Genomic DNA, 27,655 nt, shown 5'->3' with positions numbered 1-27,655 from the left:
GCTGAAGAGGAGTTGGGATGTGAATTTAACCTAAAAAAGGGAGACACACACACGGTGAAGTATCAAAATAATGGCTAAATCTTCCTTCTACCCAAGATATGATTAAGGCGGTATTCTATCTTTTAAAGAACAGCTGAGGTAGGGAAGGTGCCAAGACACAGCAGGCTGGTCACCCTATCTCAAGGCATTCTGTATACAATGGTTAAAGGAGTCCACACAGAAGTGAGACACACTACATGCCTCCAGAAGTTTTAAGGTGCTCTATCTCATCCTTCCTTTTGAAGGTCATGACTCAGTTTGAAAGTAGGTGTCCTCTCATTTTTAATTTTTTGGAAGCTGTTTACCAGGAACCATAGGCTGAATTTACAGAACATCTTACAGGGAAGTATGGGGAAGAAGGAAAAAAACAACAAATCCTTGGTTCCCTTTAGAGTATACTGCTTTCATGTCTCCAGGCTTTTCTTTTACCTGTAATGTCTAGAAAGATACATTTTAACAGAAGGTGAACATGGAAGTTCTCTAGTAATCAAGTGCCTCCTGGAGCTGGAGCTTTCTGCTGATGAAATATTACAAGATATGGAAAAACCCACATCCCATGTCCCCAGCATCAAAAGGGTTGGTAACACCTGAGTTACATCCTGATCTCTGCCAGACCAAGAGGCGTGTGATACTGAATCATGTGGACTGTCTCACCCCTTTTCCCATTGGAAAGCAGCAAAAATGACAGAGTCTGTGCCCACTAGCACCCGTGCCAGCAATATTAGCAAACTGACCTCAGACACTGAGCTCCCCTTTTAATCACAGAAGTCGCCGTTTTCTTTCAGTCAGTAGTTGTTCCAGCCCAGGCTTTCTACATGTTATTCCTGGACTAACAAAAACCTGAAGTTCTGCTTGCCCTGCAATATCAGTTTTATGGATGAGGAGAAAACTTCAGTCTGCCAGGTGATAATTTGGCATCCTTATGTCAGTGTTAAAATCCCTACAGCTGTAAATATTTATTGAATATGAAATATACTCTTATACTCCAGCTAGCACATTACCATGTGAATAAAACTAACCTTAAATACATCATGTGCACTCCACGTTTTATTCAGTTTATAAAATTCTTGCTTCTTCCTTCTTGCTCTGAGCATTCTTAGCTTAATATGGCTATTCAGAAGTAGAGTGAGTCCTGGTGTGCCTTGATTTCTTTGCTAATACAACGTTTTGCTTCTTATATTTCAGCTCTTACAGCTTTTGCAAAGTTTTGATTTGATAGGACAAGAACAGTGAGGGCATTAGGACCACGAGAAGGACGCACACATTGCTCTGTATTATGTCTGGCAAAGTGCTTCCTGACTGAGTGCCGTAGTTATGTGTGAAACAAAGTCAGGGACCGACTAGTTCTCATCTGTTGCTCACAGTTAACTTGAAGCCTCTGAACGGGGGAGAGCTGTCAGATCTGCTTGCAGAGATAGGTGCTTCAATCCAGGCAGCAACTGGAAACTTTGAAGAAGCAGGATCTACTCAGGAAGGAAACTATAAGAAATGGAATTTCTTTTTACTTAGAATTTAAAAAGGAGAAAAATCAAAACTTTAGTTACTCTTTTCATCAGCTAAGCACGCGCTTTTTTAACCAAGCTGCGACTCTGTATAATAAAGGGATCTACTTTATCTCACTGGATCCATGCTACGTTTTACTACAGTAAGTGCAATATTAACAGAAGTGCTATATTTTGCCTCTAAATAGAGAGGAAAGCATGAAACGGCATCAGTGAAATGTGAGGGGAGCAAAAAAATCCTCTTGGCAGATAGTGAAAACCAGGGCTTTGCTGCAACCCGAGGACCGGAGTCTGAGGAAGATCCAAGTGATATTTAACATGACCATCTGTACCATTTTGTCACCAACAGTATGTTCTTGAGGAAGAAGTGCAGATATGGATCACGTAAGCTGCAGTTTCTCTTGTTGTTGCTGATGCTGGGCTTTTTGCTACTGATGGTGACAACGCTGAATCCACCACCCAGCAACCAGAGCAAGGAAGGGACTTTCCAGCCTGTGGAGTTCAACCTCCGGGAAGGCTATCAGGTGGACTTCGTGGAGACCCAAGAGATGCTGGAGACCCAGGAGGACAGCCAGCAGTATTACCCTCTGGATGGGCTGTCACCTTTCATCTCCCTGCGGGAGGACGAGCTGATCGCGGCCGTTGTGTCGCCCACCGGCAGAAGGGACCACAGCAGGGCCAGGAAGGGCTATCGCGTGGTGAGGCAGCAGAGCCGGCGGCCGGAGGGGGAGGCTGCGGGGGGGCCCGAGTCCCGGCCCCTGTCGCTGCCTCCGCGGGCTGGGCAAGGGGCCGCCGGCGGGGAGCGGCCGCCCGGCCTGGAAACCCACGGCTTTAACGAAGCGCTCAGCGAGCGGATCTCGCTGCGCAGGGAGCTGCCTGAGGTACGACACCCGTTGTAAGTAACAGAACCTATTTCGTTTCTGGCAGAAAACCTGCTTCTTACCCTGCCGCCGTCCCTCCACCCCATCCCCACCACCACCCCCCGCCCCCCACCCGCCGTGAACGTCTCCTCTAAACCCCGCGCCTTTCCTACCCAACTCTTCCCTCCGGCCCGGGATAACGCTTTTCCCCACGCCGCCTGAGGAAAACCCTCTCCCCCGCCACGTCCCTCAGAGCCAGGTGCACCCCGAGCCGCCCCAGCCCGCTCCCACGGGGAACACGCGGCGGCGCGGCCACCCCGAGGCCGCGGCAGGTGCTGCCGGAGCCGGCGGCGGCGGCGCGAAACACCGCCGCTCTTCCCTAGCCCCCCAGGAGCCGACGGGCGGCAGAAGTGGAGGGGGCTGAGGGGAGGGGGCTCCGGGTCAGAAAGGGGAGGGCTGGCGGCTGATGGGTGCTGTTATCGGCGCTTCCCGCGTCCGTCCGTCCGTCCGTCCCCCCGTCCGTCCCCCCCGCCACGGCACGACCGCGGCGGCCCGGCCCGGCCCCACGGCATGGCGGCGGGCGGCAGCGCCCCCTACCGGCGGGCGGGGCGCTCTCCGCCGCGGCAGGTGCCGGGGGGCGGCCCGGGCGCGCTCCGTGTGCCCAAGCCCCCGCCGTGTCCGTCCGTCCGTCCGTCCGTCCGTCCGTCCCCCTCCGCGGGCTGTCTCTCTGTCGGTCTGTCTGCTGGGTGCTGTCGAGGGCGTGCGGGGTTGTCGAGCGGGACAGGCGGCTGCCCCGCTCGGCCAGGCCCCGGCCCCGGCCCCGGCCCACCCGCCCTCGCGCTTCCCGCCGCTACGGCGCTCTCCTCACGGCGGGCGCCTGCCGCGGCTGTGGGGTCGCTGGGCTGATCGGGTGATAAAAGGAGTCAGGGGTTGGGGCTTCCGGCTTTTTTTGGTGTAAGGGACCCGACAAACATTGAAGGGAAACTCCTGGGAGGCAGGAAGGTGGAGATGGGTCTGACCGGGCCTGCCCGACACCACGGTAGCTGGCAGGAGCCCGGCTGCAAGGCCGCATGGAGCAAGTGTGTGAGGAGACTTGAGAGCCAGGTACTCCCAGCAGCCCAGGACGGGCAGCTCATCACACTTAAAAAGGGGCCGAGGTGTTCCGACGCTCCCCTGCCCAGGGGGGAGTGAAAGCGATGTGTGTGGTTATCTTTTTGTCTTGCCTCCTGTAATGCAAGCTATTGTAGCTTTCCCGTAGGACACAGTGAAAAAGATGCACCGGAAAACACTTAAGACACAGAATATATATAATACTTTTTTCTAGTGATGATTTTCATATGTTTAAAGACAGCTGGTGGATCTAATTTAAGGGGGCAATCTTAAGGAAAGATAAATTATTTTCTATGCTTGCTGACCAGATTCAGTGTTAATTTGGGTAATTCCACTGAATAATGAAATGCTGATACTATGTCAGTTCTTTTTCACCATGCTTCTCTGGCAAGTCTTCGAACTACGCAACGTTCAAGGGAGGAATAATGACCCTGGTTTACTGCCTGTGATGTGAGCCAAAAAAACAGTTTTACTTTGGCAGCTGAAGGGCTATCCAGCTAGAGACAGGTTTAGTGAATACTAATCTCGGTAAGATTTAAGCCATGGTGTCAGAGAACCCAACCAGCTAGATGCATTTCAGTGAATTCGCTCCATGGACTCAGTCTCTCTTACTTGACATTAGATGGTAAATTTGTCACACCAGAAGCTATACCTACTAATTGTAAAGCATTTCCAGATACTGTAAAATAGGGCTGGCCAAACTTCACACTTGAATTCTTCATGTTTATTCTTAAACCAGAGTGTAAAATGTAAATGCCGTAAAATATACGTAGCTGTTGTTCCTTAGAAAATCATATAAAGAGGTCTGTTGTACTTTGCATTGGAGCAATGAGCAGCGTAACTACAGTTTTTTCTTACGTGAAGAGCACAGAACTCTGCTGGAAATAAATCAGAGCCTGTGGGCTGTGGTGTGCCTTGACAGCCCAGGATCCAACTTCCTCACCTGGAAAGCAATACTTTAGACCTCTCTCACCAAACCCCAGCTTCTAACATAACCCACATCTCTTTGCACACCTTTCCAGGTGAATGTTTTATGCTCCTTTTCAGAAAGTAGATGCATAAAACAGTCTCTTACAGCACTCTACTGTTCCTACTGTAAAACATACCCAGGCAGATGAATCAGATACCTTGTTTTGATCCATTTACTTTGAATATCAGTTTTGTCATAGCCAGGGTTTCTGGGTGAAAAAGCCTAATAACTTGTCCAGTTGTACTATAAAGTTGTTCTGCATCAAGGCTCATCCACTGAGGTATCTTCATTCCTCAGAGTGCTTTCTGCTGCTATCAGTTCGTCCAGCTGCCGTTGACACCCTCCTGGGACAGTGGACCTGAATCAAGCCTGTCATTGAGACTTTTATGATGGGGATTCTGCCTGAAAAATTACCTGTTTTCCTCTCTTGGGCTTGAGTGTCAAATGTATCCAGGCAAACAGAAACTTAGAAAGTATCTAAAAAGGTTTTGAGTTTCATTACAAAAATACAGCTCCCACTCGAGTGCTGTTGGGAGCTGAATCTCAATGACACATTTTCCTGAAGGTGAGTGGGAGTCCCTGTCGACATTGCCTTTGCCGTGTCAGAATTGCTCTCCTGTTCATCGCTGCATGTGACAATTCCTTATTTTTCACAAATTGGATTAAATCACTATATCAGTCACAGCCCTGGCTTTTTGAAATGCCAATTTATGATGGACAGTCTGTGAAACTGCTCCAAATTACAGGGAAGATATTTCTGTATACCAGTACCCTTTTTCATTTTTCTGAAGATTAGATATCTATATTGCAAGTCTTTGCCAATCTCCATGGCAACTAAACACTCACCACCTAGGTTATGTATCCAAGTACAATTATTTTCAATTCTTTTCCAATTAAGATTCCACAACAGCCTATTTTCTTGCTATAACCGCAGTACTAGAAAAAAGGTACTGTAGTATTATGGTGTGAAATATTGGTGCTTATAGCTGTACTGAATGTTCCTGGTTGAAAGAGCTGCCTGGTAGTAAAAGGTCTGCATCAGATCTTCACTTTTCTTAATTACCTCTAGATTCTTCTGCCTGAAATTACAAGCACTGCCAAGTCGTGAGAGTATCCTCTTCTCCATCCTGCTGAAAATTGAAACAATTATATGAAATCGTGAAATAACAGCGTTGTTGATTACAGAAAATTAGTGAGCCAAGGACAACACAGATTCATTACACTGTGAAAATCATCATGAAAATTTGCCTCTATAAAAAAATACATTAATATGAAATATTACAAACTATAATAAATTATTATAATCGTGCTCATTTTAAATGTATATTCCCAAAAGTGTATCTATAGTATTCATTTCTTTGTATTTGTTATTAAATCATTCAGACTATGGATTCTCTTAAATGATAAGCAGATTTGTGACTGGATAGCATCATAGGGTCTCAGTCCATTAATAGAAGCACTAAGTAAAATGGTAATAAACATGGCGATATTAAAATTATATCCCTTACATAATCTTCTGCTGAGGAGCTCATTTTTTAACGACCACTGTAAAATCTGTATGATGGTTTGCTTGGCAGTACAAAAATGCTGAAATAACAATGGCCACATTTAGCCAATTCTGTAATTCCTTGAAGTTCTTGCTGCTAGAGATTAAATGAGTTAGGAAACCGAATGACTGCTACTCAGGAAATGAGAAGATTTTAAAATGTGTTTTCTAATGTAAGCAAAGCAGATATTTAGACACAGTCTTTGCATCTCTACAACGGGCATTTGAAGGCCTTTTCTGGACTATATGCATCATCATGCCAGTATAGTGTGTCCTGTGTCTCTGAACCAAGACTGGCACGTCTTCTGTCATGAATGTGATTTGTAGATCCTTTACTTACATTAATGAAACAGTAATTGTTTGACGACAGTTTATAGTTTTCATATACAGTTTCTGTGAGGATGAATAGGAAGTGGTTTTCATTGTTAAATCCTTGAGTTTTCAAAACAACATCTAATTCATGGTAATTTTGATGGAAGTTGTTTCAATGTCATGGGTGAAATCTTGGCCCCGTGGAAAAACTGAGGAGCCGTGGGCCCCAGCTGGCACTCTGGAGCATCTCTAGGAATGCTGTACAGTGACCCATGCAGCCAGGTGCCTTGCAGTAGATTGTGTCAGTACCTGAAGTTGTACAATAAGTAGCAGAAGATGGCACAGAGATAATTTATCCAGCTGGGAGCCTCATTCATCAGTGATTTATTTTAATTGGAAAAAGTAACCTTTACAAACTTGATAGGGAAACTACATTCTTTCTTAAATGTATCTACATTTGTTTTCATGTAAGACATGTTTTGCCCACGTAAGGATCCTTTTTTTTCCTGTACAGCACTGAAATGTTCTCTTCATTCACTAGGATCCTGGTCAGGCAGTGCACAGGGATACTGATCTGTTGTGCTGATGAGTTATTTTACTTGTTAGTCTTAAAGGTACTGCATTTCAGTTCACTCTTTTATCTGTTACTTGAGAAAATGTGGAAATTGGTGGAGGCTGACTGAACTGCTTTATCCCCCTCTCTGCTTTGTCTAATTGTCTTTTCAGTCTTTCGTTGCCTTCCAGACCATTTCTGTTAGAGCTCTGTGTTTTGAGGCAGCCAGAGCAGAAGAATGTGTCCCAGAACACAATGAAACTTCGCTCTTTTTGTATTTTAATTTTTATAGTGTCATTAATGTATTTTCACCTAGTATTCCAGTCTTGGACACCTTAATGCTTCCTTTTCTTCATTAGAAGTGAGCTGAAATCTTAAACTGCTTTCCATTTGCTCTGAGAGAAAAGTAGCCAGTCGTACCAGTGTTTCCAGTGTCTCCCTTATTTGATCCCATGCAGGTGCCTACAGCAAGAATATGACTCTGGTCTGCCTACTGCTAGTGTCATCATCTGTTTCCATGACGAAGCCTGGTCTACTCTGCTGAGAACCGTGCACAGCATTATGGACACAGCCCCAAAGGCCTTGCTCAAGGATATCATCCTAGTCGACGATCTCAGCCAGCAAGGTAGACTCCATTTCTCTGTAAGCTCTTTTTTCCAAAGCTTCGGGGAAGAAACTGGCCTCCTCCAAGAAGTGCGTGAGGAGAGTAGAAGGCAAAGAGGACCCTGAGGAGGAGAGCTCAGCAGAGCCCTGAGCTGGCTGCCAGGTTTCACTCTTCCATCCCTAGAATTCAGCTTAGCATTTCAACTTTGAAATATGTTTCTTTTTCACCCATCATTTCCAATCACTCTGAACTTTCTTACTTCAAAATGAGATCACAGTATGCAAATCCTAGCGTTCCCACTGAACCAGAACTGCTGTAATAATTTCCAGACTCGGACTTTGGCTGAAGCATAGAGTGGAAAACTCCACATTGCTAAAGCAATCCAAAGCACTTGGGAAAGCCAAACACCTGTACTACCTCACTCTGATCTTCGCCTTTTACGAGATGATGAGACCATCCACCTTTTGCTGAAAACAGGAGAGGAGGCTATTAAATTTCCTGCAGGAATAGCTTCACACCTAGTGAATCTCAGTTTCCATTAGTCTCTACTTCTTTTTGACATTACCCTGCTGTGGGAATATCTGGAACATGGCCTACTTGGCCATGTAAAACAAATGCCCCCAAAACATTTTACCAGCAAGAGGTAGCATCTCCTGCTACCCGTTGCTTTTCTATAACAGCTTGAATCAAAGCTCAAACATTTCGGTGACCATTCTCTTTCTGACAGGGCCCCTGAAGTCGGCTCTGAGTGAATACATCTCTAAGCTGGACGGTGTGAAACTCATCCGGAGCAACAAGAGGCTTGGAGTCATCCGAGGTCGGATGCTAGGAGCTGCACGAGCAACTGGGGACGTGCTCATCTTCATGGATTCACACTGCGAGTGTCAGAAGGGCTGGCTGGAACCCCTCCTAGCCAGGCTGTCCAGCAACCGGTAAATATCCCCACGACCTCTGAACTCCCTGCATATGCTAATTTCTGCTGAAAGAGATGTACTTGGAAAGATTTAGGTATTTTTTTTTTTTATCCTCTCTTGGTTACCTTCTTCTTTCTGGTCACATTGCTTTTATTTTCTACCTTATTACCACACACATCACTGATACGTGGAAAGCAGGGTGGGTCACACAGCTGATAACCCTCACTTCACACCCAGTATCACTGAACTGTTAGAGTTTGATTCCAGTTAGAGCTATAAGAAGGCTTCCTGGTGGTCTGAATTAAAAAGGTTGTGGTGTCAAGCTGTTTCCAAATTGGCAAACATCCACCAGAGCAACTGCTGTAAGACTCCATTATTTTTACTTTTTAGCTGTCTCAGTGAAGAAGCCAAGGATAAAATGCTTTGTCTTCCTGAGCCAGTTTGACTACATACCAATGTCACCTGTACCATTTCTCTTCCACAGAAGAAAATAGACTTTCTGGGCAGCCTAGACCATTCTAGCTAATCGCAGATACTCTCACTGACACCAGACTGACAGAGAAAGATACAGATTCATATTTTCTGAGTCTTTCATGTTTAGCTTGGTGCTTGGGCCTGCGCTCTAATGTAGAGCTGAGCTCATCTATGCAGTCCCCCAGTCCTTCAAAGAGATGAAATCACTGCAAATATTTCAAGAATTACATGTCAGTAAATCCTTTATTAAAGGGACTTTTCTGAAAGAAAAATTTGTATATTAGCTTGTCTATCATTACCCATAAGCCACTTTGGAAAAAATGAATAATTGCTAGAGGGGGTAAAAGAAAAAAAAAAATCTTTAAAACCCTTTCTAGACCATTAAATAGTCATACTAAGGACCTTCAAAGGCTGTTCCCAGGCGCTGGAACAAGCTGCTTTTATGGCTGATTATGTTTGCTTATAAGAGAATTAATGTGAGTTTTTAGAAATTATTACATCATTCGGGTGAAAACAGTAAGAATACTGAAAGGAAAAGTAATGCTGCCCTAGGATGTCAAGAATATTCTTTTCTAAAAGGTTGTCCTTGGAAAAGCAGATTATTTTTTGTCTCCTGACTTAGATGGCTTATTATGAATATACTTCATGATTCTTCTGCCTTGAGCTACAGTCTATTGTTGATGTTCACAGAAAACTACTATCTGTATCAATTGGCCCGTCCTTATTCAAGGCTATATTGCTGGAATTAAGAGGTTGACAAAAAGTCTCAGAGGAGAGCTGTAGGGAAGAGAGAATTACAATGGCAAGAGAGAAGTTAGGACCCCACCACAAGTGTAGTGATTGACTGTCAAAAATTATCCCTGCTGAGGGAACGCACAGCCACCAAGCTTACTGTTGCTCTGAGATTTCTGCAGCACTGTCACCAGGGGGTGAGAAAGGGATTCTCTTCCTCTATAGGGCCCATATGCTCATTCATTCCTCCAGAAGGGCGGAATTTAACAGTGAGTTAGCTAATGGCTAATTGAATTAATGGAACAAAGGTGGAAGAGCATTTGGATAACATCATGGGCTAAGCCAAGCCATGGCTTTCTGCATGCTGTTATCAGTCACTGTGTCTGACCCTGGAAGCTTTGTCACTGCAAGTGTGGAGAACCTGCACCATTCTCCAGTGCACAGGGAAGGCAGGCTGTAAAGCACCTTGCAATCACTTTCCATTGCTGTCCCTCTTTCCCCAGCTGAAGGATGGTGATAATAACACTGACCTGATAAGGAAGTCAATTCACGATTTTTCGGAAATTGCTTGTAATGCTTGCATGGAGATCGCTATGGAAATGTAAAGCATTAGCATAGTCAACTTGGCTTCATTTAGCAGTTGAGGAGCTGTTAAATAGAATCACATGCACTCCCTGAGACTACCCAAAAGAGGAAAGTGTAATGAAAAAGGTTTACAGTGACTGGTGAAACATCCATCTTTCCTTTTCTTAACGTACCAGTCAAGCTGCAGCTCATGCACTTTTGCTGGAGAGGCAGGATGGGAAAACACTTAATCACCTAGAGTGAGTGAGTTGTTTGCTGGCACGGAAAAGTGCAGCCTTTCCAAAGCTCAAACCTTTTCAAGAACTTAATGGAGCTGGAGGGAGATTTTAACTTTTAAAATTGTGCTTAAGCCTAATTTTCTAGACTCCTGATCAGATGTACCACTATTATTGTGACTTGCCTTAGAGCAATGCTGAGAGATCCTTGCCGAAACTGAAACCTCACTGCGAGTTGAACATACTCAAAAAATGGGAGATACCCCCAATTCTTAGTAGCCTGTGATAATGACAGACAGGACAAACATGAGAAAAATTATCGCAGTTTTACAAGTATGGAAATATTTGACAGATATTTGACTTGCTCTGGGTGATGACATTTCATCTACCTACATGATGGTTTTATTCACTAACCCAATCAAGATTATTTTCCCCCCAAAGTATTAACTCTTTCTAAAATCACTACACGTACACTTATGGGCACTTTGAACTGGGACTAGTGCTGTGAACCATACCTAACAAATTGACTGGGAAGCTGTGCATCAGCTTAGTATATCACCTAGAGAATGGTTCAGCAGTTTGTAAAAGCATCCCTAGACATTTTGATTATTCATGGATGAATACTGTAGGCACTTGGACAACATTAGAAAACTGGATGAGACGCCCCACAGATCATTTAATTTGACAACTGTTTGTGTTCCAGGATAATTCCAGGTGAGTAGCATGGTGCATATTAATGCAGCTGTGCACTTATTACCGTCATCTTTTGAGGGGTTTGCTTTTCCCAGGAGACTGCAGGAGACAGCTGCTATTTTGTATTCAGTCCAAAGGCAGTGAAAGGCAGAGGGGACATATAATGAACTGTGCCATGAAGCCTTGAAAAAGTTGTTCCTTTAACCTAAATATAGTGACTATCATGTTGAAGCAGGATGGTTTAAAAAAAAAAAAAAAAAAGATCCAGAGTGTGATTCCCGAGAGTACTGCATGAAAGCAAAATGAGCCTTGATTATATCCTTGACAAGGAATTCCACCTCTGTGGCAGAGAGGTGGCTTGCAAAGGGGTAGCTTGCCCTTAGGACCTTTCCCCTGCTCCTTGTTGGAAGGGCTGGTTCCCTCTGTGCTGGTGCACTGCCTGTACCACAGCTCAAATGTTAGGAAACAGAAGCCTGTGGTGTTATTAAAAGGAGCCTATTTAGTTTCTAAAATTCAAAGTGCCTCTATATAGCACCATAATTCTAGGTCTCTAATCTTTAATGAAAATGCTGTTAAATAGAATAAGAAATGAAAACAGCAGTGGAAGAGTATCTCATCTGCTATTTGCTCCCATTCAGGATTGAATGGGAGCCTCTGCTTGTAGGTACAGGAATAGAAAGAGAGCTCTGCTGTCCAGAAAATTTCTGTGTGTTTCTAGTTTTATGGTAATACACTGGAGAGAAGGGAAATATTTTGCGCTGGAGTTGAACAGCTCCTTCATCTCTTTTCATCTGATTCTCCACTTCTCAGTGGCCCATACCCCAGCTTTCTGAGCTACCAAATACGTAAGCCATCTGTTTTCTACCTTCTCACAGGCTCAGATGATCTTATCCATCCAGAGCCCACACAACGCCAGCATCTGAGCATGCATTTCCGTGCTACTCTCCTTGTTTTGAAAACCTTCCATATACTTCACGTATAACAGCCTGCTTCCTGGGACTTCTCTTTTTGCCTGATCCTTTTATATCCTCCAGTTATCACTAGCACTCATTTCAAATTCAGTAATTTAACGTTCTGCATTTACACGGTATGCTGTGTGAAGCTATGCTATCTCTTTGCAATCTTTCATAGTTGATCAGGATCAGTAGGTGACCTATTTTAAAGAAGCTGAGGTAAAGAAACTGAACATGAGAATCTAAAGCCAAAAGCAAATATTGCTGCCAAAAGAAGCAATGAAGGTTTAGGCGTGATTCATGGCACAGTGCCCTGACCGTCCAGTGTAAGGAGGTGTTGGTCACTCCCACAGATTTTGGTACCCCGCATACAAATTTGAATATTTTAACGAAAAAGACAGGTTCAAAAGGTTGGGTTTTTTTTTTTTTTTTGACTAAAACATTCCATTAGCACTATTCCCTAGCAGAGATCTGAAGTATGCGTTCAGTGCTTAGAATACGAGTAGTCCATCAGCTCAAGGAGACTGTTCATATGCCCTAGGTTAGTCTGGAGTTGGTCTGTAAGGCAGTATTTAGGTAATCCTTTATACCATAGCTTTACCATCTCTGATCACTGCATTTTATCTCTATATTAGCCCTATCTAATTTCAAATGTTTTGTGTTACTATTTCCCTGAAGACTTCAGCCAGCTAGCAAAGTGCTTTCAGTGAAAATGCAGTGTGCTGTAGAACCAGCTTGGGTTCTCAGTTACTTACTGAAGTTTTGACTACGTGCAGAGCCAGAGAACTTGGACTGCCTGGATCTCCTAGCTATCTAATTTTTGCAGGGAATGATCCACTCTGAAACTGGTTGAGGAAAACACATCATTTTCATGTTTGGGGTTTTTTTTTTGTTCCTCCTTATTTAAAGGGGGATTTAAACAGATTAAAATCTGTTCTCTTCCCACCAAAAGAAAGTATAAATCAATAAACAGCACTTTCAAAAAACGATGTATCTAAAACATCAAAACAGATGTGCTAATTAAATCTTCCTCTTCTCATATTACTTACTTTAAAGATAGAAAAGAACATCATGTCCATGGTGACTGTAAAGGGTCATGGGAAGACATTTCATTTGCAATTGTATTTGGTTGAGAAATCCCAAACCAGGAAATTGTTCTTGTTTGGGTTGCTCTTTTTCATGGAATTGTGACCTTTTGTAGTTCATGTTGTGTTCCAAGCATTTGAAATATTCACAAGTTAGTCAAACAGTTCAAAGCCTTGCTGCTAGTTGTATTTGAATTTCCTGTTTTTTCCTTTCCTTGGATTCCACAGAGTAAAATTACCAGTAGTTTGCCAGTGTATGTTTCATTTCAGAGTGCTGAGAAGCTGCTGACTGTCTTCCAGTTATCCAGTTAAAAACAAAAAGAATAGCTAAGAACATCTTCCAACTTTCAATTGCCTCTGCTGCAAATCTGCATTTAGAACCACACAAACATCAAACCATCATTGAATATACAGAAAACAGGTCTTTTCTTAAAAAAACATTGATACCGAAAGATAGGTAAAGCACAGCTTGATTAAGATTAAAATTGGACATTGACCAATTTTCACACAGGATAAAGTTACTGGATTCCTCTATTTCAGATCAGAAAGACACTCCCAATATTTAAAGTTTTAAGAGTTTTATAGTGGCAACAAATTTAAGGAGGATCCAAAAAGAAGGACAAGTTCTAAATGGCTGAAATGATATGAAAATATAGGATAGTCTGAAATGTCTGGATCATCTGAGCGTATCTGCACTGTCTCTGTATGAACTATCTTGGAGATGCACATGTGGGCTAGTCTTCATGGTCAAAGTTTTTTGGATTGTTTAGTCTACGTTGCCTCCTCTGGCTTTCACTCAAATATGTCCTCCTGATATTTTGCTCTTGACTCTGAAACTGTAAAATAAACTAACCTGGGATCATTAGTTCCTCAGTCCTGTCTGGATGACAATGGATAAACAAATAGCACTAGATAGCATGCATTTCAGCAAGTAGCAACAAACTGAGGTGGGAAGTACACAACTCCAACTACACTCCTAACCAGGCAGTTGTCAGAGATACTTGTACACTGGGGAATGCAGCAGGCTGCAGAAATTACAGTTACAGTGACTTTTCATTTTTTGAGGTTTAGTCGTATAAAACCCATTTAACTTGTTAGATGGATTTTTCTCAGCGTATCAAAGAGAAAACACCTTCTTGTGTCAGCCCATCAGGACATTACCTTTTAGTAACTTCTAGAAGAAGTTAGTTTCCCTTTCGTGCTGTTAGTGAGTGAAGGTTAAATACAGCTTTCAGTAGAAAGGCCCCTGCTGGCTTGAATTTGAGGTGATTGCTTCTGTCCTGGATACAAAACTATATCACAGGGGTATCATCAAGAGAATCAGGGGAGGATATCAGCTTTATTATTTTTAGTATCATTTCTTTCCATTTCTTTTTCAGTCTTTGGGGAGAAAGACATCAAATCACTGCCTTACTGTATATGCCTACAAATGTAGCAGGTGACCATAAAATTTTCTCTTCTATTTATAAACCCGATGCTTGTTTCTAAGGGTGCCTGTTATTACACATTACAAAGGCTGGTTTTACACCCAAACAGAGAAATGTAATCACTTCTCTATTTTAAATCTTTCTGCCTTTAGCTCATCGTAGGGCAGTCTGCTCTCGTTAGGAAGCAAAGGAATAACTGAGTCATTTTAATGCTACCCTCTGCATAGTTCATACAATTCACTGACAATCAGTAGTCTCTGTTTCTCCATGGGCTTCTAAAATTCTCTACAGGAAATGGCAACTTTGATAAAACAAAATTTGGAGTTTCCCCTCACCCCAATACTGAAAAATAACATTAGTGCTTGTAAAGGCAGCTAATATATGTCAGGATTCCATTAACATCACCTAGAGCTACCACCTTCCTCAGCTGGTTCTGGTCTCTGCCATGGAAAAGTCCAAAGGGCTCACTCTGCTGGAGGCTTCTGAGATGACCTTTCTTCATTGACAGTGTTATGTTTTAAGCGTATTTCTCTCAAGAGGGACCTCTGACCAACATATACATCTTTAAAAGAGGAGGAGATAAAACCTTCTACTTTTTGCCCCCAAAATGGCCATTTAATTTCTCTTTCTCAGTTTTAACAGGAAGCTATTTTCTAGGGAAAGGGCTACTCCAGAATAATTTCCTATATGGATACCCTTACTCTAGAACAAGAGTAATTTTTTCCGGTGTACTTTAATCTCTAGTAACTGTTACTGATTTTTATCCAGCTGACCTTCTGTCTCTAGACAAGCCCTTACACTGAGACCAGAGGCTAACCTTTTTTTTTTTGCATAACAGAGAAGGGATGGATAACGTTGTTCTTCAACACTTTTTTTTTCCTGCAGTCCCTCATACCATTGCATTTGTACTCTGAAAATTTCCAAATGTCATTGACCTGGAAACAAGGAACTCTGATGGCTCTTCTGAACTACCAGTTAATTCCAAGATGATGTACAAGCACACTGTGAAATACCGTGGCATGTTTGCCACAGGGAAATGTCTAATACCTCTTCTCAGTCGAATCCAAATTAAACTCAAGTTAGAAATGATTTGGAGGATTGCTGTTTACAGTGTCATGGCTCTGTTCTGGCACTTGAAAGTAGATTGCCCACTGTGACAGTGCATTTGCAAAAGCATTTTAAGCTTGTGATAAAATACAAGCAGAAGCTGGCTTATGAACTTAGTGATAAATGTTTCTGCAGAACAACTGGTAGAACAAAATAAGGATAAGTGCATTGGCCTGAAGTGACAAACTCATGAAGTGTGTGGGATATCTACAGGAGAGTCAAAGGATGGTAAAGTGTGTGGGGCCAAAATAACCTTTTGCTATAAACTGTGCATCCACGCAGAGCCTTTATCATCACAGGTTGGAGCCTCTGTGTGAAATAGCTTTAAAAGAATACCGATGGTTAACTCGTAGCAAAATCCTGATTAGCTTTGAATGACAATGCGAGGTATAGGTTATCAATAAATTATTGAACTTTAGACTCCTCACTGCAGGCTCAGTATTGCCATGCACTGAGCACCCGAGTTTCTGTCAGCAGGGAAAATAAGGGTGCTCAACATCTAGAGGAATGCTTGCGCTTGACCATGTCAAAAAGGAGAACCACTGCTTACTAAGAGAGTAGTGAACTTAATTTGTGCTTTGGCTTTGAAAATAGATTATACTGTCTTTTTCAGAAACAGCGTTGTCTCCCCTGTCATAGATGTCATAGACTGGAAGACTTTTCAGTACTATCACTCTGTGGGCCTGCAGAGAGGTGGTTTTGATTGGAAACTAGATTTTCATTGGGAACCAGTGCCAGAGCGTGAAGAGAAGGTACGACAGTCTCCCATCAGCCCTATCAGGTAACAGTCCATCAGCCAATATGCCTCCGCTCAGCTCAGCAGCAAAACTGTACAATTTGGGTCGTCTTCCAGCTAGCAGAAGAGAGACGTGGTTACTTGCATATGCTCAGTTAGCATTCTTTGAAGGGGTAGGTTTTTGGTTCACACTGAATCTGGTTGGTCTTCAGTAATCATTCTAACTAGATTGCAGTCATACTTTCAACACGACAAATAATTTTCCAGATATTAAGACAACGAGTATACAACTTGACCAGACAAGGTGTGGAGGTTTGGAGGGAAAGCAAAAGATGGATCATGTAGAGTTAAAAGAGATGTCTTAATCATGATCTGTTTGTCTGTTGTTTTGGGTGTACATGTATGTAACTTTTCCCACTGTTCTGAGCTTTATTTAATAATTCAGCTCTTGTCTCTCTTCCCTGAGCAAATCCTAGAATTCAGTTTCAGTTGTTCTTTCTTTTGGTTATATAACCAATTCATTCACTCCTATATGGAGTGGTATTCAATCATTTTGCAATCCTATCTCTATGAAAATGGCAGGATTTTCATCCTTCACATAATTCCCTACCCAAAACTGAAGGTGTTCACTTCCAAACTGTTTTCTACACAGGAGTCCTGTGGTAGCTGGTGCAGTGGTGGCCATGGATCGACATTACTTCCAAAACACTGGAGCTTATGATTCTGACATGACCACGTGGGGAGCAGAAAATCTGGAGCTATCTATAAGGGTAAGAACCTTAGTTAAAACATCAAGCTGGGGTAACTATTGGACTTTTAAGGAACCTGAATGATAAGGCAAGAAGCAATTTATAAAAGCAGTTAAGTGCAAAATGTCTTGGGATATGGAGAATATTGCTTTCCTCGCAGATATCTCTCCCCACACTGTGATCTGTCAGGACTGTACAAGAACATGAAGCTGCTGTGAGTTGGGAGCATTATGTCAGGAGAAGGAAGTTTCACTGGCTATCACTATCTGCTTGAGGACAGAGTCACTGGTTTTGACACCTTCTAAAAGCTGCCTCCTCTTCTTTTTTGGCATGTAGCATGCACCAAAGGAAGAGGAGCTTCATTTCTTTGCCAATATCTAGTTTTAATACCAAATTTTTTATCTTAAATTATTTGCATTGATTTTTGCTGAATACAAAGAGTGCATGATATAATGTCCCAGACGAAAGAAGGTGTGCCCCCAGGCCTCTTTGCTATACTGCACTGTGTGCACAGAAAGACATAAAAGCATATAAACAGCCATGCTGGGTCAAATCAAAGGTCTGTCTTGCTCAGTATCTTCTCTGTGTCTCTGTATCTGTGGGGAACAAGTGTATGAAGAAGCACATAATAATGCTCTTGCTGTTAGAAATGTGCAGATTAGGATTTCCTGAGGCAGAGTCTATAGAAAGGAGCTTCTCCTTTTTAGATAAAGGTGATCTAAATAAGGTAATCTCCTTTTGTGCCTTCACCTGTATTTCAGACCTGGCTCTGTGGTGGCTCTGTAGAAATTATTCCGTGCTCCCGAGTGGGGCATGTCTATCGAAATCACTTCCCCCGTGCTTTCTCCTATGAAGAGGCCATTGTGAGGAACAAAATCCGAATAGCGGAGACCTGGCTGGGCTCTTTTAAAGAGAACTTCTACAAGCACGACACAGTGGCTTTCTTAATCAGCAAGGTAAAGACATCTGTAGTGGTTTGTTTCTGAGGGAAGGAGTGTGTTGAGGTAAGTGAAGGGGGTGGGATAGGGGTGGGGGGGGTCTGTGTGCAGTCAGACATTCAATGTGCGTGGTGGTGGGGATAGTCTTGTTATGAAACCTTCCAGGGGAAGAGCTGTCAGGTCAGGAAGGAAAGAAAAAAACTTGTGCCTAGGAATTGTTTGCTGAAGTTATCAAATCTCTTAGAGTATGACTCTTTCTCCAAATGAGTCCTTCTTCAGCTTGCCCAACAAGCTGGGATTTATTTTTCCACCGACAGTACATGGAGGGTTGCAGTGAGTCTGAAGTGGAAGCTAGCAGCACTTCGTGCTCACAGAGGTTTCATTCTTCGTTACTGAAGCTCTTCCTCACGTGATTGATGAGGATATTCAGTAATATTCATGGGCACGTGGCAAACTGTGGTGTCTCTCCTGCTGGAAGGAAACACACCTGAGTGGTCTAGTGACAAAAAAGGTGATTTTTTTTCCCTGAACTGACAGATGTCCAGAAGCAGCTGTCTGTAACTGAAAAAGTAAGATCTCAGCATAGCCACTATTTACAAGTTACTTTTTCGTTCGAAGCGTCGCGCAGGCACCAGTCTGACCTCCAGGGAGTTGGATTCCCAGCAACCTGTATGCTAAGACAGGCCTGCAGCCAGGTGTGTGGTGTAGCCCGGGCATGCAGCCACCCGTGAACTGTCTGCAGGCTACACACCAGCCAACAACTACAGAACGGCCACGCTTGGTTTTGAGCTACTGTATAATCCACTGCAGATCAGGATCAGTCAAGGGACCGTATATCCCGTGTATGACAAACCAGTGGATGTTTGCTTACTGGGAGTCGTGCAGCTGTGGTTAATGATAAGCTGTTAATGACAACGTGAAGTTCTTAACGTTGCTGCAGTTGTCAGGGCTTTTCTGGTTCCAATACCTTTTCTTGTAACAGTATCCTCTCCTACAAGGCAGTGGACAAGCTTGTGAGCAGTGGTGAATGAAAATGTGTCATTCATCTTTTCCTTCATTTAACAATGCCATGCTTTTAAGAAAAATGGGCAGAGCATGGGTAGGTGCTGTGCAAAGTTTCCCATTCCGTTTTGCTCTTGCATTTGAGTCCTGCATGCCTCAGTCATTGCAGTGCTGGCCATTGCTTAAGAAAGCCAGATCCAGCAGGAGCTGCTTTGTAGTGGGGAGAGGAAAGGGGCTGTGCTTCACCGTGGCTTCTCCCCTGTCACCTAGTCTGACCTCCTTACACTCCACCAGTGGATCTGCCCCTCCAGTCAGCCTGCTATACTAATCCTGGAGCCTGAGGCTATCACGTTCCTTTTTTTTAGTCTATTTTCAATTGTTTAAAAAGCTTCCCCATCCTTGTCTGTGTTGTAGGTTTGAACTCCACTGGCCAGAAGTTCATCAAATGACTCACAAAGGTTACAGCCATGGAATTGCAAGGAGGATGCCAGGCCAAGTCTTTTAAGATGGGCAGTTAGGTCTTTAAATCATTTAATAATTTCCTGAAGGCCTTTCTTGTCAACTCAGAAGCAATTTTCTGTACTAAAAGCTACAGCCATCAGTGATACCGTTTACTAGCTCTCAGCACCGTGACCTTTTGCCTGAGAGTTTATTCTAGCCAGAATACTTTTAGTACTCCCCAAGTATGACGCCCCTTCAATTTTATGATCTCTGTGCTCAGCATATCATAACATAAAAGGCCCTTTTCTCTGTTCCCTTCTTTCACAGCCGATATTTTCAGTATGCCAGTGCAACGGGATGTTATTCAAAAGACACAAGCAAGCCATGACATTATTGCCTGCAAATCTGCGGGGATTTGTTGCTCTGGGAGGGGGAGCAGAGCCACATATTGGCCTCGACAAAAGTGTCGGTGAGCCTTGACCACTGACATTGCCCACTGGCAGAAAATAACTAGTGACTGCCGTTAAGCTTGCTCTGTAAGTCTCTGCATCACATTCTGCACAGGATGCCCGTGGCGTGAGCGTTAATGCAGATGAATATGGCTCTTCCCAGCTCTCTATTATTTCAGCCACCGTCTCTTTTTATCCTTTTTCTTGCGTGGTTTGTTTAGTTCATCTACAAGCACAGTTTCCTTTCAGATTGGTTTACAGGGATAATGACTTTGTTTACATTAGTTACACCATTTATTTGGCATCGAACGCAGACTGTAACTCGTATGACAAAATGAGATTTACCGCCATTGCCTTCTTCAGCCAAAGCAGAGTCTCATGAGAAACATCTCTTTTTAGGGGAAGCATTTTACTTCTCTATTTCCCTTTTCCAAGAAAACCTCTCGGGTACAGGTTTGTGTGGTGCTGAATTGCTGAATGTTGTTACGCTTATTGAATCTACGACTGATATTAAACTATGAGGCTCTCTTTAACATATTGCAACTGTTGAGCTTTGCCTGTGCAGCTTGAAGGGGCTGGCAAACCCTGCCACAAGGCATGACTGATCCCTGCCGTTAGAAACTGATAGCTCTCCCTTGATCTCCAAGGCCCTTCATTTATCAGCGTTTCCCAGGCATGTCGCAAAGTCCTTTTTTCTTTCTTATGGGTGCAGAGAAATCGCTGGTCTGAGGCAAAGTTATTTATCGGCGATTCTTTGCTTGTGTTACCAATTTTAATTTCTGATGTAGGAATCCAGACCAGTTTCCTGGAATCCAAAACGGCATTTTTAAATAGTAGAAACATGAAGGGGGAAATCTACTTCTGGCAAGAAAGAGGAGAGGGACTCTTAAGGGTGGTGAGATATTTTCAGTATTCGGGCACTGAGAGATTTAGAAAAGTGTTTTGTGTCATTTTGAAACTGAAGGATTAGACACTTACCTGCTTTAGGTTTTCAGAACCCTGCTAGCCATCTTCAGTGCTAAATACCCTCAAATATTCAGACTGTCAGTCCTTTGCAGTGCAGATGCCTGTAGCTGTACCGAGGGTTGAAGGCACTTGACCTTTCTCAGAATAGAGTTGCTACCAGGAAGGGTGAGAGTTCATATTATGTGTACATAAAGCAATAAAACACATCATAGGAAAGGGTTTATGTCTTTATAGCCGCAAAACATATTCACTTACTAGATTTAGTAGCTGTCAGATAATAGTGTGATAGACTATATTTTGGGCTAAATTTTGTCATCACTTACATCCTCTGGTCACGGAGGACTGACAATAACTGGGTAATTTGGGCTGTTGAAGGCCAAGAAACTGAATTTTAATCAGTGGGGCAAATTGCATAGTGAATGACAATCTAATACAATCCCCCTGATTTCAGTGCAACAAGTACCAAACCTGGCCCTGAGTTTTTTAATTAAAAAGATGACAAAGACTGACTTATCTCACAGTATAATACATTTTAGAGAAAATACTTATTTTCACAGTATATGCTACTTCTGAAACATTTACTTCCATCACAGTGCCAGGCTAAATGCTGTTTTAGCACAAACTTGGAGGAAGGCTCTAGCTGCTCCTCCTCCTTTGCATAATCATGAGAGATATATATCAATACTGAAAACACGCAGGATAGAAGAGGTGGTGGAAATAATTTCTATGTAGTCATTTTCACTTCTCGCATGACTAACACAAATACACGAGTAACCTCGTTGCCCCTGTGCTTCCTCCCTAAAGGCAGAGAAGCCAGACTGCAGTGAGCGCCTTCAGCTACAGAAGAGACTGGGCTGTAGAAATTTCCTGTGGTTTGTATCAAATGTGTACCCTGAGCTCTCCCAACCTGAAGACGCACCAAGATTCTCTGGCAAGGTAAGAGAAAACACACTCTAAAAAATGATGAATATCTTTGCATTGTTCAAAGACCCCAGTATGCCTTTCATGTAGCAAGTACTCAGCATAGAGTAAGAGGCTGCTTTGAATAGTTTATTGTCCAAACAGACAACGCAGCAAGGATGGGAGGAGAGAGAAAAGGACAGCAGAGACAAACAAGCCGGTCCAAATTCTCACCAGGAGCTGAGCTCAGACTGTGTGACTCAGTTCAGCATCACAGCTCAGAGGATACCACCCTTAGGTTCTTTAGGTGCCATTCATAAAGAAAAAGTACTGTGTTGCCTCATGCAGATGGCAACCGTAACAGCAGCTGAGATGTCTCCGTGCTGACCCATGTGCTTGAAGTGAAAAAAGCATTTCTTCAGTCCTGCACTTCCCCCAAGGGCAGAGGTGGTAGCAGTGGCAGTTCCTTGGCTGACTGTGTACAAGAGGCAATAGTCTCAGTGCTTTTTTTTTTAACATGTAAGTTGATAATTATCATTCATTAAAGTATGAGTTTGTTCCAGGCAGCCTCACTGGAAGGGATTTTCCCCCAACAAGGCAAGAAGGTCCACTAATTAAGTCACTCTCTGCTATCTGTAGCCAGATTTTACTGTGTCCTTTTACTGTTTTGTCTGTTCTTTACTATCAAAGTTTATTTGAGAAGAGTGTAAGAACTGAGTGTGGATCACAGGAACTGTCACCTTTTTTTCTTCTGGGATATCTTGAGTTTTTTCTGACTACAGTGTCCAGCTGAATTTTCCATCAGCATAAAAAATTTGGTAGATTTCTCTTAACTGTCATAATAGTTAAAACCAGAAGTGAGTACCTGTAATTTAAACAAAACTCACTGGGTAACATTGACCTTTGGTGAGACTCTGCCTTTTATATCAGGTCAATTTCCAGATCAATATGCAAGATCTAGTCTGAAAGGAAAAAATAATGCCTGAATTAAGAGCAAAAAGATATATCACAAAGGAATACAATCACAAAGAAGTTAACTGGAGGATATTTTGTTTGTGTCTGATTGTGATTTCAGTATAAACCTTTACTTACAGCTTTACAATACGGGCGTTGGCTTCTGTGCAGATTACAGACCTGGAAGAGCCATTGCAGAAGGCTCTATCGAACTCTCCCCTTGCAGTCACAGTCTCACCCAGGTACTGTATATTTCAAGTATATAGGCACTCTGTCAGACCTAGGGAACCATGCGGAAGACAGTCACTCAACGTGCATGTAAAAGGCTGGGTTGACATTAGTGGAAGTACTGACGTGTTCAAAATTAAGCATGTGCTAAGGCACTGATGCCTGCTGTCCCGCAGCTGAGTGCCCTTTGAAAAATGGCAACGTTCCGCGTGTCACTGAGGCCAGGTAGAGCCCCACACCTTGCCCCAGCAGAAATCAGTAAGCGCCTATTTGTTAGTGTATTTGGTAGTGCCTGGAGAACAGAAAGCTTGGGAGTAAAAAAATACATAACAATTCTAGAATAAAGGGGATGGGTTTCCCCCATCAGTGCCTAAACTGCAGTCGAAAGACAGGAGGGAAATTCATGTGGACCCCTAAGCTGGCATTAGACTAGCAAGTTCCTGCAGTGAGAGAGGCCAAACCAATGCAGACTGGCTGTAGATGTTTACTCCAGGTCCCAAGCAAGTTTTGCTGCTCACACTGAGCTCGGGGTGAGCTGCCGGCACGCTTCTAGCTGCAGTGTGTGGACACTGTCAGGAACACCCTTCAGTTAAAATATTTATTAAACTAGAAACATTTATTATAGGGTGGGTTTACTTTATACATAATTGCAGTCCACAAAGCCTTACCTTAGGTAAACAGTTATGCCAGAATTAGCTAGTGGGGGTATTGCTTTGCAGGGTCAAGGCTGCTGGGTCTCCATCCCTCATGTTTGGGCTGCATCTTAACAAACATGTACAGGAAATTATTTTTGGAATTAGCATTTTAAAACTAATTGGGACATCCTTCCCTTGTTGTTCAAACAAATCCTCCCTTTTCCAGCACTTTGAATATAACAGCCTGAAGGAAATCCGGCTTGGTTCTGCTCCGCTGTTTTGCTTTGATGTCAGACACGGGAAGGTTATCCCTCAAAACTGTACAAAGGAGTCAGACAACAGCCACCAGCACTGGGATGTCCAGGAGGTCAGTGGCGACTCCGCTGTGCGGGGAAGGCAGCTGATGGTGGCTGCGGGGTCGCTGGGCGATTCACAGGATTCCTGCGTGGGGGAGGGCTGGGGTCCTTGAAGGGCAAGTTTCACTTCTGTACCATTTTCACCCAAGAAATTTAGGATGCTTCTTGCCCATTTACACTGCCTGTGTGAAATAAATTTGGGTTAAAAACGCAAATTACAGAAATCCTACCTAAATTCATATGTCCGTGTTCTACCTGTTTGTCTTGGTGGCCTTAGAGGAATAGAATCAGAATCAGTAGTTGTGAAAGTGAAGAGCAGGGCAAATGCTTGCCCACTTCTTTTGGATAGAGGAAGGGTCTGGGAACCCTGACTCCCCCCCTTTGGGAGTAGGGGAAGCATTAAAATTCCTTCTGCATTGTAAGAGGGGAGTAAGCTTCCTAATTCAGTGGACTGCATGCAGCAGAGCAGGTACTCCTCTACAAGACTGAAAAATGTCATGCTCTAGGACAGCCTGGGAAAATAGCAGTTCCTGTAGTTGTAGGGATGCTGCAATCCTCTGGTACAGCTCCTACTGTGATTTGTTTCGATTCCTAAGGAAAGCACTGGTCCTGTTGAAATTTGGGGGGCTTTAGTACTGTAGTTGATGCTGATGACAACCTGTACCCACAGAAAACAAATAGTGGTGGAAAAGAGATTTCCTGAATTCTGCACCCACCTCTACTGTCAGCTTCAAAAGGAATTATGAATACTCACAATGCCCGAGGCTCAAAGCTAAGCCCAGTCATTACGTTCAGAGCAATACTTAAAAAATTTTGAACAACCAGTCATTACTGATGGTCTGTTGTATGTAAAAGGTTTCAGAAACACGGCCTAGCTTTTACTGGAAACCCCTTATTTGTAATTTGTTCTTTCTTTCCCTCCTTCTCTCATCTTATAGAATGGAATGATTGTCCACGTCCTTTCTGGCAAATGCATAGAGGCGGCGAAGAGCGAAGATGAGAAGGACTTGTTTTTGTGTGTGTGTAACGAGAATGCAAATCAGGTCTGGCAATTCGAACGTTCCCATGCGCTACGTCAGAGATGACCAACAGGTCGCTGTGGAGGCCAAGTCCCCAAAATTGTACATTACTTCTGTTTGGGATTTAAGTTACGTTTCCTGCATGGACATGAAAGATGTCTGTGTTTGCTGTAGCATGCAGGGAAGTTAGGAAGGTCTCTCCTTTGAAAGCCGGGCTCAAATAGCTGCCGCCAGTTCCTGGTTTATTCAGTTCTAGCTAGAATTTCTATTTATTCTGCGAAGCAGGGAATAAAGATACTGTGAGCATCAATAGGTTCTCAACTCTGCTATTGCAGAAGACAAGTTAAGTTTGCCCTTTGAAAGAAACATGGAAAATTGGCTGCCAGACAGCTTGTCTCCAGCATATTATGTGACTTCAGAGGATACAGGAAAATGAATGTTTGTGAAACTTTTTAAACCGTAAGAGGAAGCCAGCTAAACCAAGATAAAGAGTTTTGCCTTTTTTTACAGTGCACTCGACTCATATAAAATAAAGTAGATTTTGTATGCATAAAAAGTAGTAGATGTTTTCACGTGTGATAGCTAAAATTTTGTTTTCCAGTGAGCTTGAGCCAAATTCCTACCCTCTGTGAGATTGCACAGAGCATAAATTAGCACTTAATTAGGCACTAGCTGCTTCAATTGACTTGGAATACCAACAGTCCTCTGTGTTTGGCACACCCTTCCTTAAATCCTTCCTCCACAGTCTAATTTGGGTGGGAGAATGAGACTGAAATATTAACAACGTTGTTTGTTTGTTTTAATGAAATTGAAGAACAACTCTTCAGGAAACTTTTGTGGAATATGGAAGAAGACTGAACTAGATTAGAAAGAAGTACAACTTCCCTGCTTATTTTGAAAGGGAAAATATCAGTGACATCCATTTGCTCTTATAAAGCTATGGAACGAGCTTATTATTATTCCAGTGACAAAAGAGCTGGCTGAAAACAGCAAATGAAGGGAAAAGGCAGGTTTCAACAGTGGCTACCGAGGAAGAAAATACTGGTGCCCACTTCACTTGCTTGCAGCCTAAACCTCACATTGTGACCCTGTGAGTAAGTCTTTCACACTGTCAGTTTTAGCCAAGATGATCTTTTAGATTCTTGCTGTCGTGGGTCTCCAAGCTGATCCTCAAAAGACAGTAGCATACTAAATTTTCTAAACTAGCTGCTTCTGCAGAGCCTGCATCCCTGCTGACCCGTCCTTCAGAGAAGTGAGCGAGAGGTAGTGAGAGTGCTCTCATCCAGTATGCACCGGCAAAGTGAACTCCTGTCAGTATTTTGGTAGGGCACTTTCAATTTTGGAGTTAAAACCAGTAACGATGACGCTTTCCAAGAGCCTGCTAAGACAGAAGAACAAAGATTTGGGAGTCCTCCCACATCAGCACCACACCTGCTTTATAGTATAAATCAGTCATACTCATATGTATTTCTTAAAGGGGAAGGGCATCAGTAATGAAACCGAAATTTGGTTTTGAATGTTTTTTCAAGAGGCAGAATTTATAATTTTTTTTTTTTGTAAACCGTACAGCACATTGTTTGAACTTTAGAGAAAGGAATAACAGAATATGCTGCTCGGAGCCTTCCAGTCACCTGCTCTTGCTAAATCGTAATAAATTGGTTTCAAGCACACAAAACTGGCTACAACAGAAGTCACAAACAGCGTTCTGTGTTCTGCTGTCCAAAATATTTCCCACTGGAGCCTCTGGTTGCTTTGAGTGCTACAGATTCCACACCACGTTCAGGCATCGCTCCAATCGCCCTAATTACCACTTACTCTTCCTTTGATAGCATCAGAATCTAATACCATTTGCTGCTGTTTCATTTAAAACTTCCTGTGATGTTCTTGAAAACGCTTCAGCTTTCAGCTGAAAGGATGGTAGCAACTTCTTCCAGAACACCAAATGATCCCTGATCCTTGCCCAGATCTAGCGTGAGAAAAGACAGTTTCTAAAATTGCATAAAAACTGAGTGAAATGCTGGTTTAGTGACATGTGATTATTTTAAATTATAAGTATGCCAGATTTTTTAAATTATGTATTATTTATTGTACTTTGGACTCTACACGGGGAATGTCATTCCTTCAGCATTTAGTTTAATGATAAAAGTGTATGCAAATGGGATAACTGATCACAAGTGGGATTTATCACAGAATTCAACTATTTTCAGTTCAGAGAGGAAATGTTTGGAATTAAGAGATGCGGACATCCTCATCTCCTACTGCTTTTTAACATAATGATAAAAACCTAGAAAATAAGGTGTGGTGTATATGTATGTACCATAGAAAAACACGTTACATAACGCCTCTTCCAACAATAAAATGAAAATACATGGTTCGGTACCATTTAAAAAGTAACTGTTATTATACTTGTTTCTTTTAGTAACGGTGTAAATGTGCGTTTGGTTTCCAAGGGAACTAAACTCCAGAGCACAGGCCAGAAGGGAGCTGCAGTGTGGCCCAGGAGGTCTCCATTCGGGGACAGCAAGGGGACGCGGATTGTGGGCCCTGCCATGGAGCACACTGCCCTCTAACACGACCGTAACCTCTTACTACACACACACA

The 27,655-nt window shown here is 43.0% G+C and overlaps 1 protein-coding gene across 1 annotated transcript; it reads left to right on the top strand.

The window, feature by feature from the left end:
• GALNT15 (polypeptide N-acetylgalactosaminyltransferase 15) lies at positions 1-27,655 on the top strand. The gene is made up of 11 exons (XM_032991730.2): positions 1-942; positions 1,891-2,436; positions 7,351-7,517; positions 8,224-8,428; positions 16,295-16,462; positions 17,070-17,187; positions 17,928-18,122; positions 21,767-21,898; positions 22,957-23,058; positions 23,906-24,046; positions 24,974-27,655. Exons 1-11 carry the CDS (start codon positions 917-919, stop codon positions 25,118-25,120), a joined length of 1,947 nt encoding a protein of 648 aa, XP_032847621.2. The 5' UTR covers positions 1-916; the 3' UTR covers positions 25,121-27,655.

The sequence above is a fragment of the Tyto alba genome, unplaced genomic scaffold (genome assembly GCF_018691265.1).
Source record: "Tyto alba isolate M040663 unplaced genomic scaffold, T.alba_DEE_v4.0 Super-Scaffold_38, whole genome shotgun sequence".
In the NCBI taxonomy this organism is placed as follows: Eukaryota; Metazoa; Chordata; class Aves; order Strigiformes; family Tytonidae; genus Tyto; species Tyto alba.
This window is presented reverse-complemented; position numbering and strand designations above follow the sequence as displayed.

Excerpts from the sequence above, each read along its gene's own strand:
- GALNT15 (XM_032991730.2), top strand. The coding sequence starts at position 917 with ATGAGGAGAAAACTTCAGTCTGCCAG. Across the intron at positions 18,123-21,766 it reads TGGCTTTCTTAATCAGCAAG|GCAGAGAAGCCAGACTGCAG; the intron begins GTAAAGACATCT and ends TCCTCCCTAAAG. Across the intron at positions 24,047-24,973 it reads AGCACTGGGATGTCCAGGAG|AATGGAATGATTGTCCACGT; the intron begins GTCAGTGGCGAC and ends CTCATCTTATAG.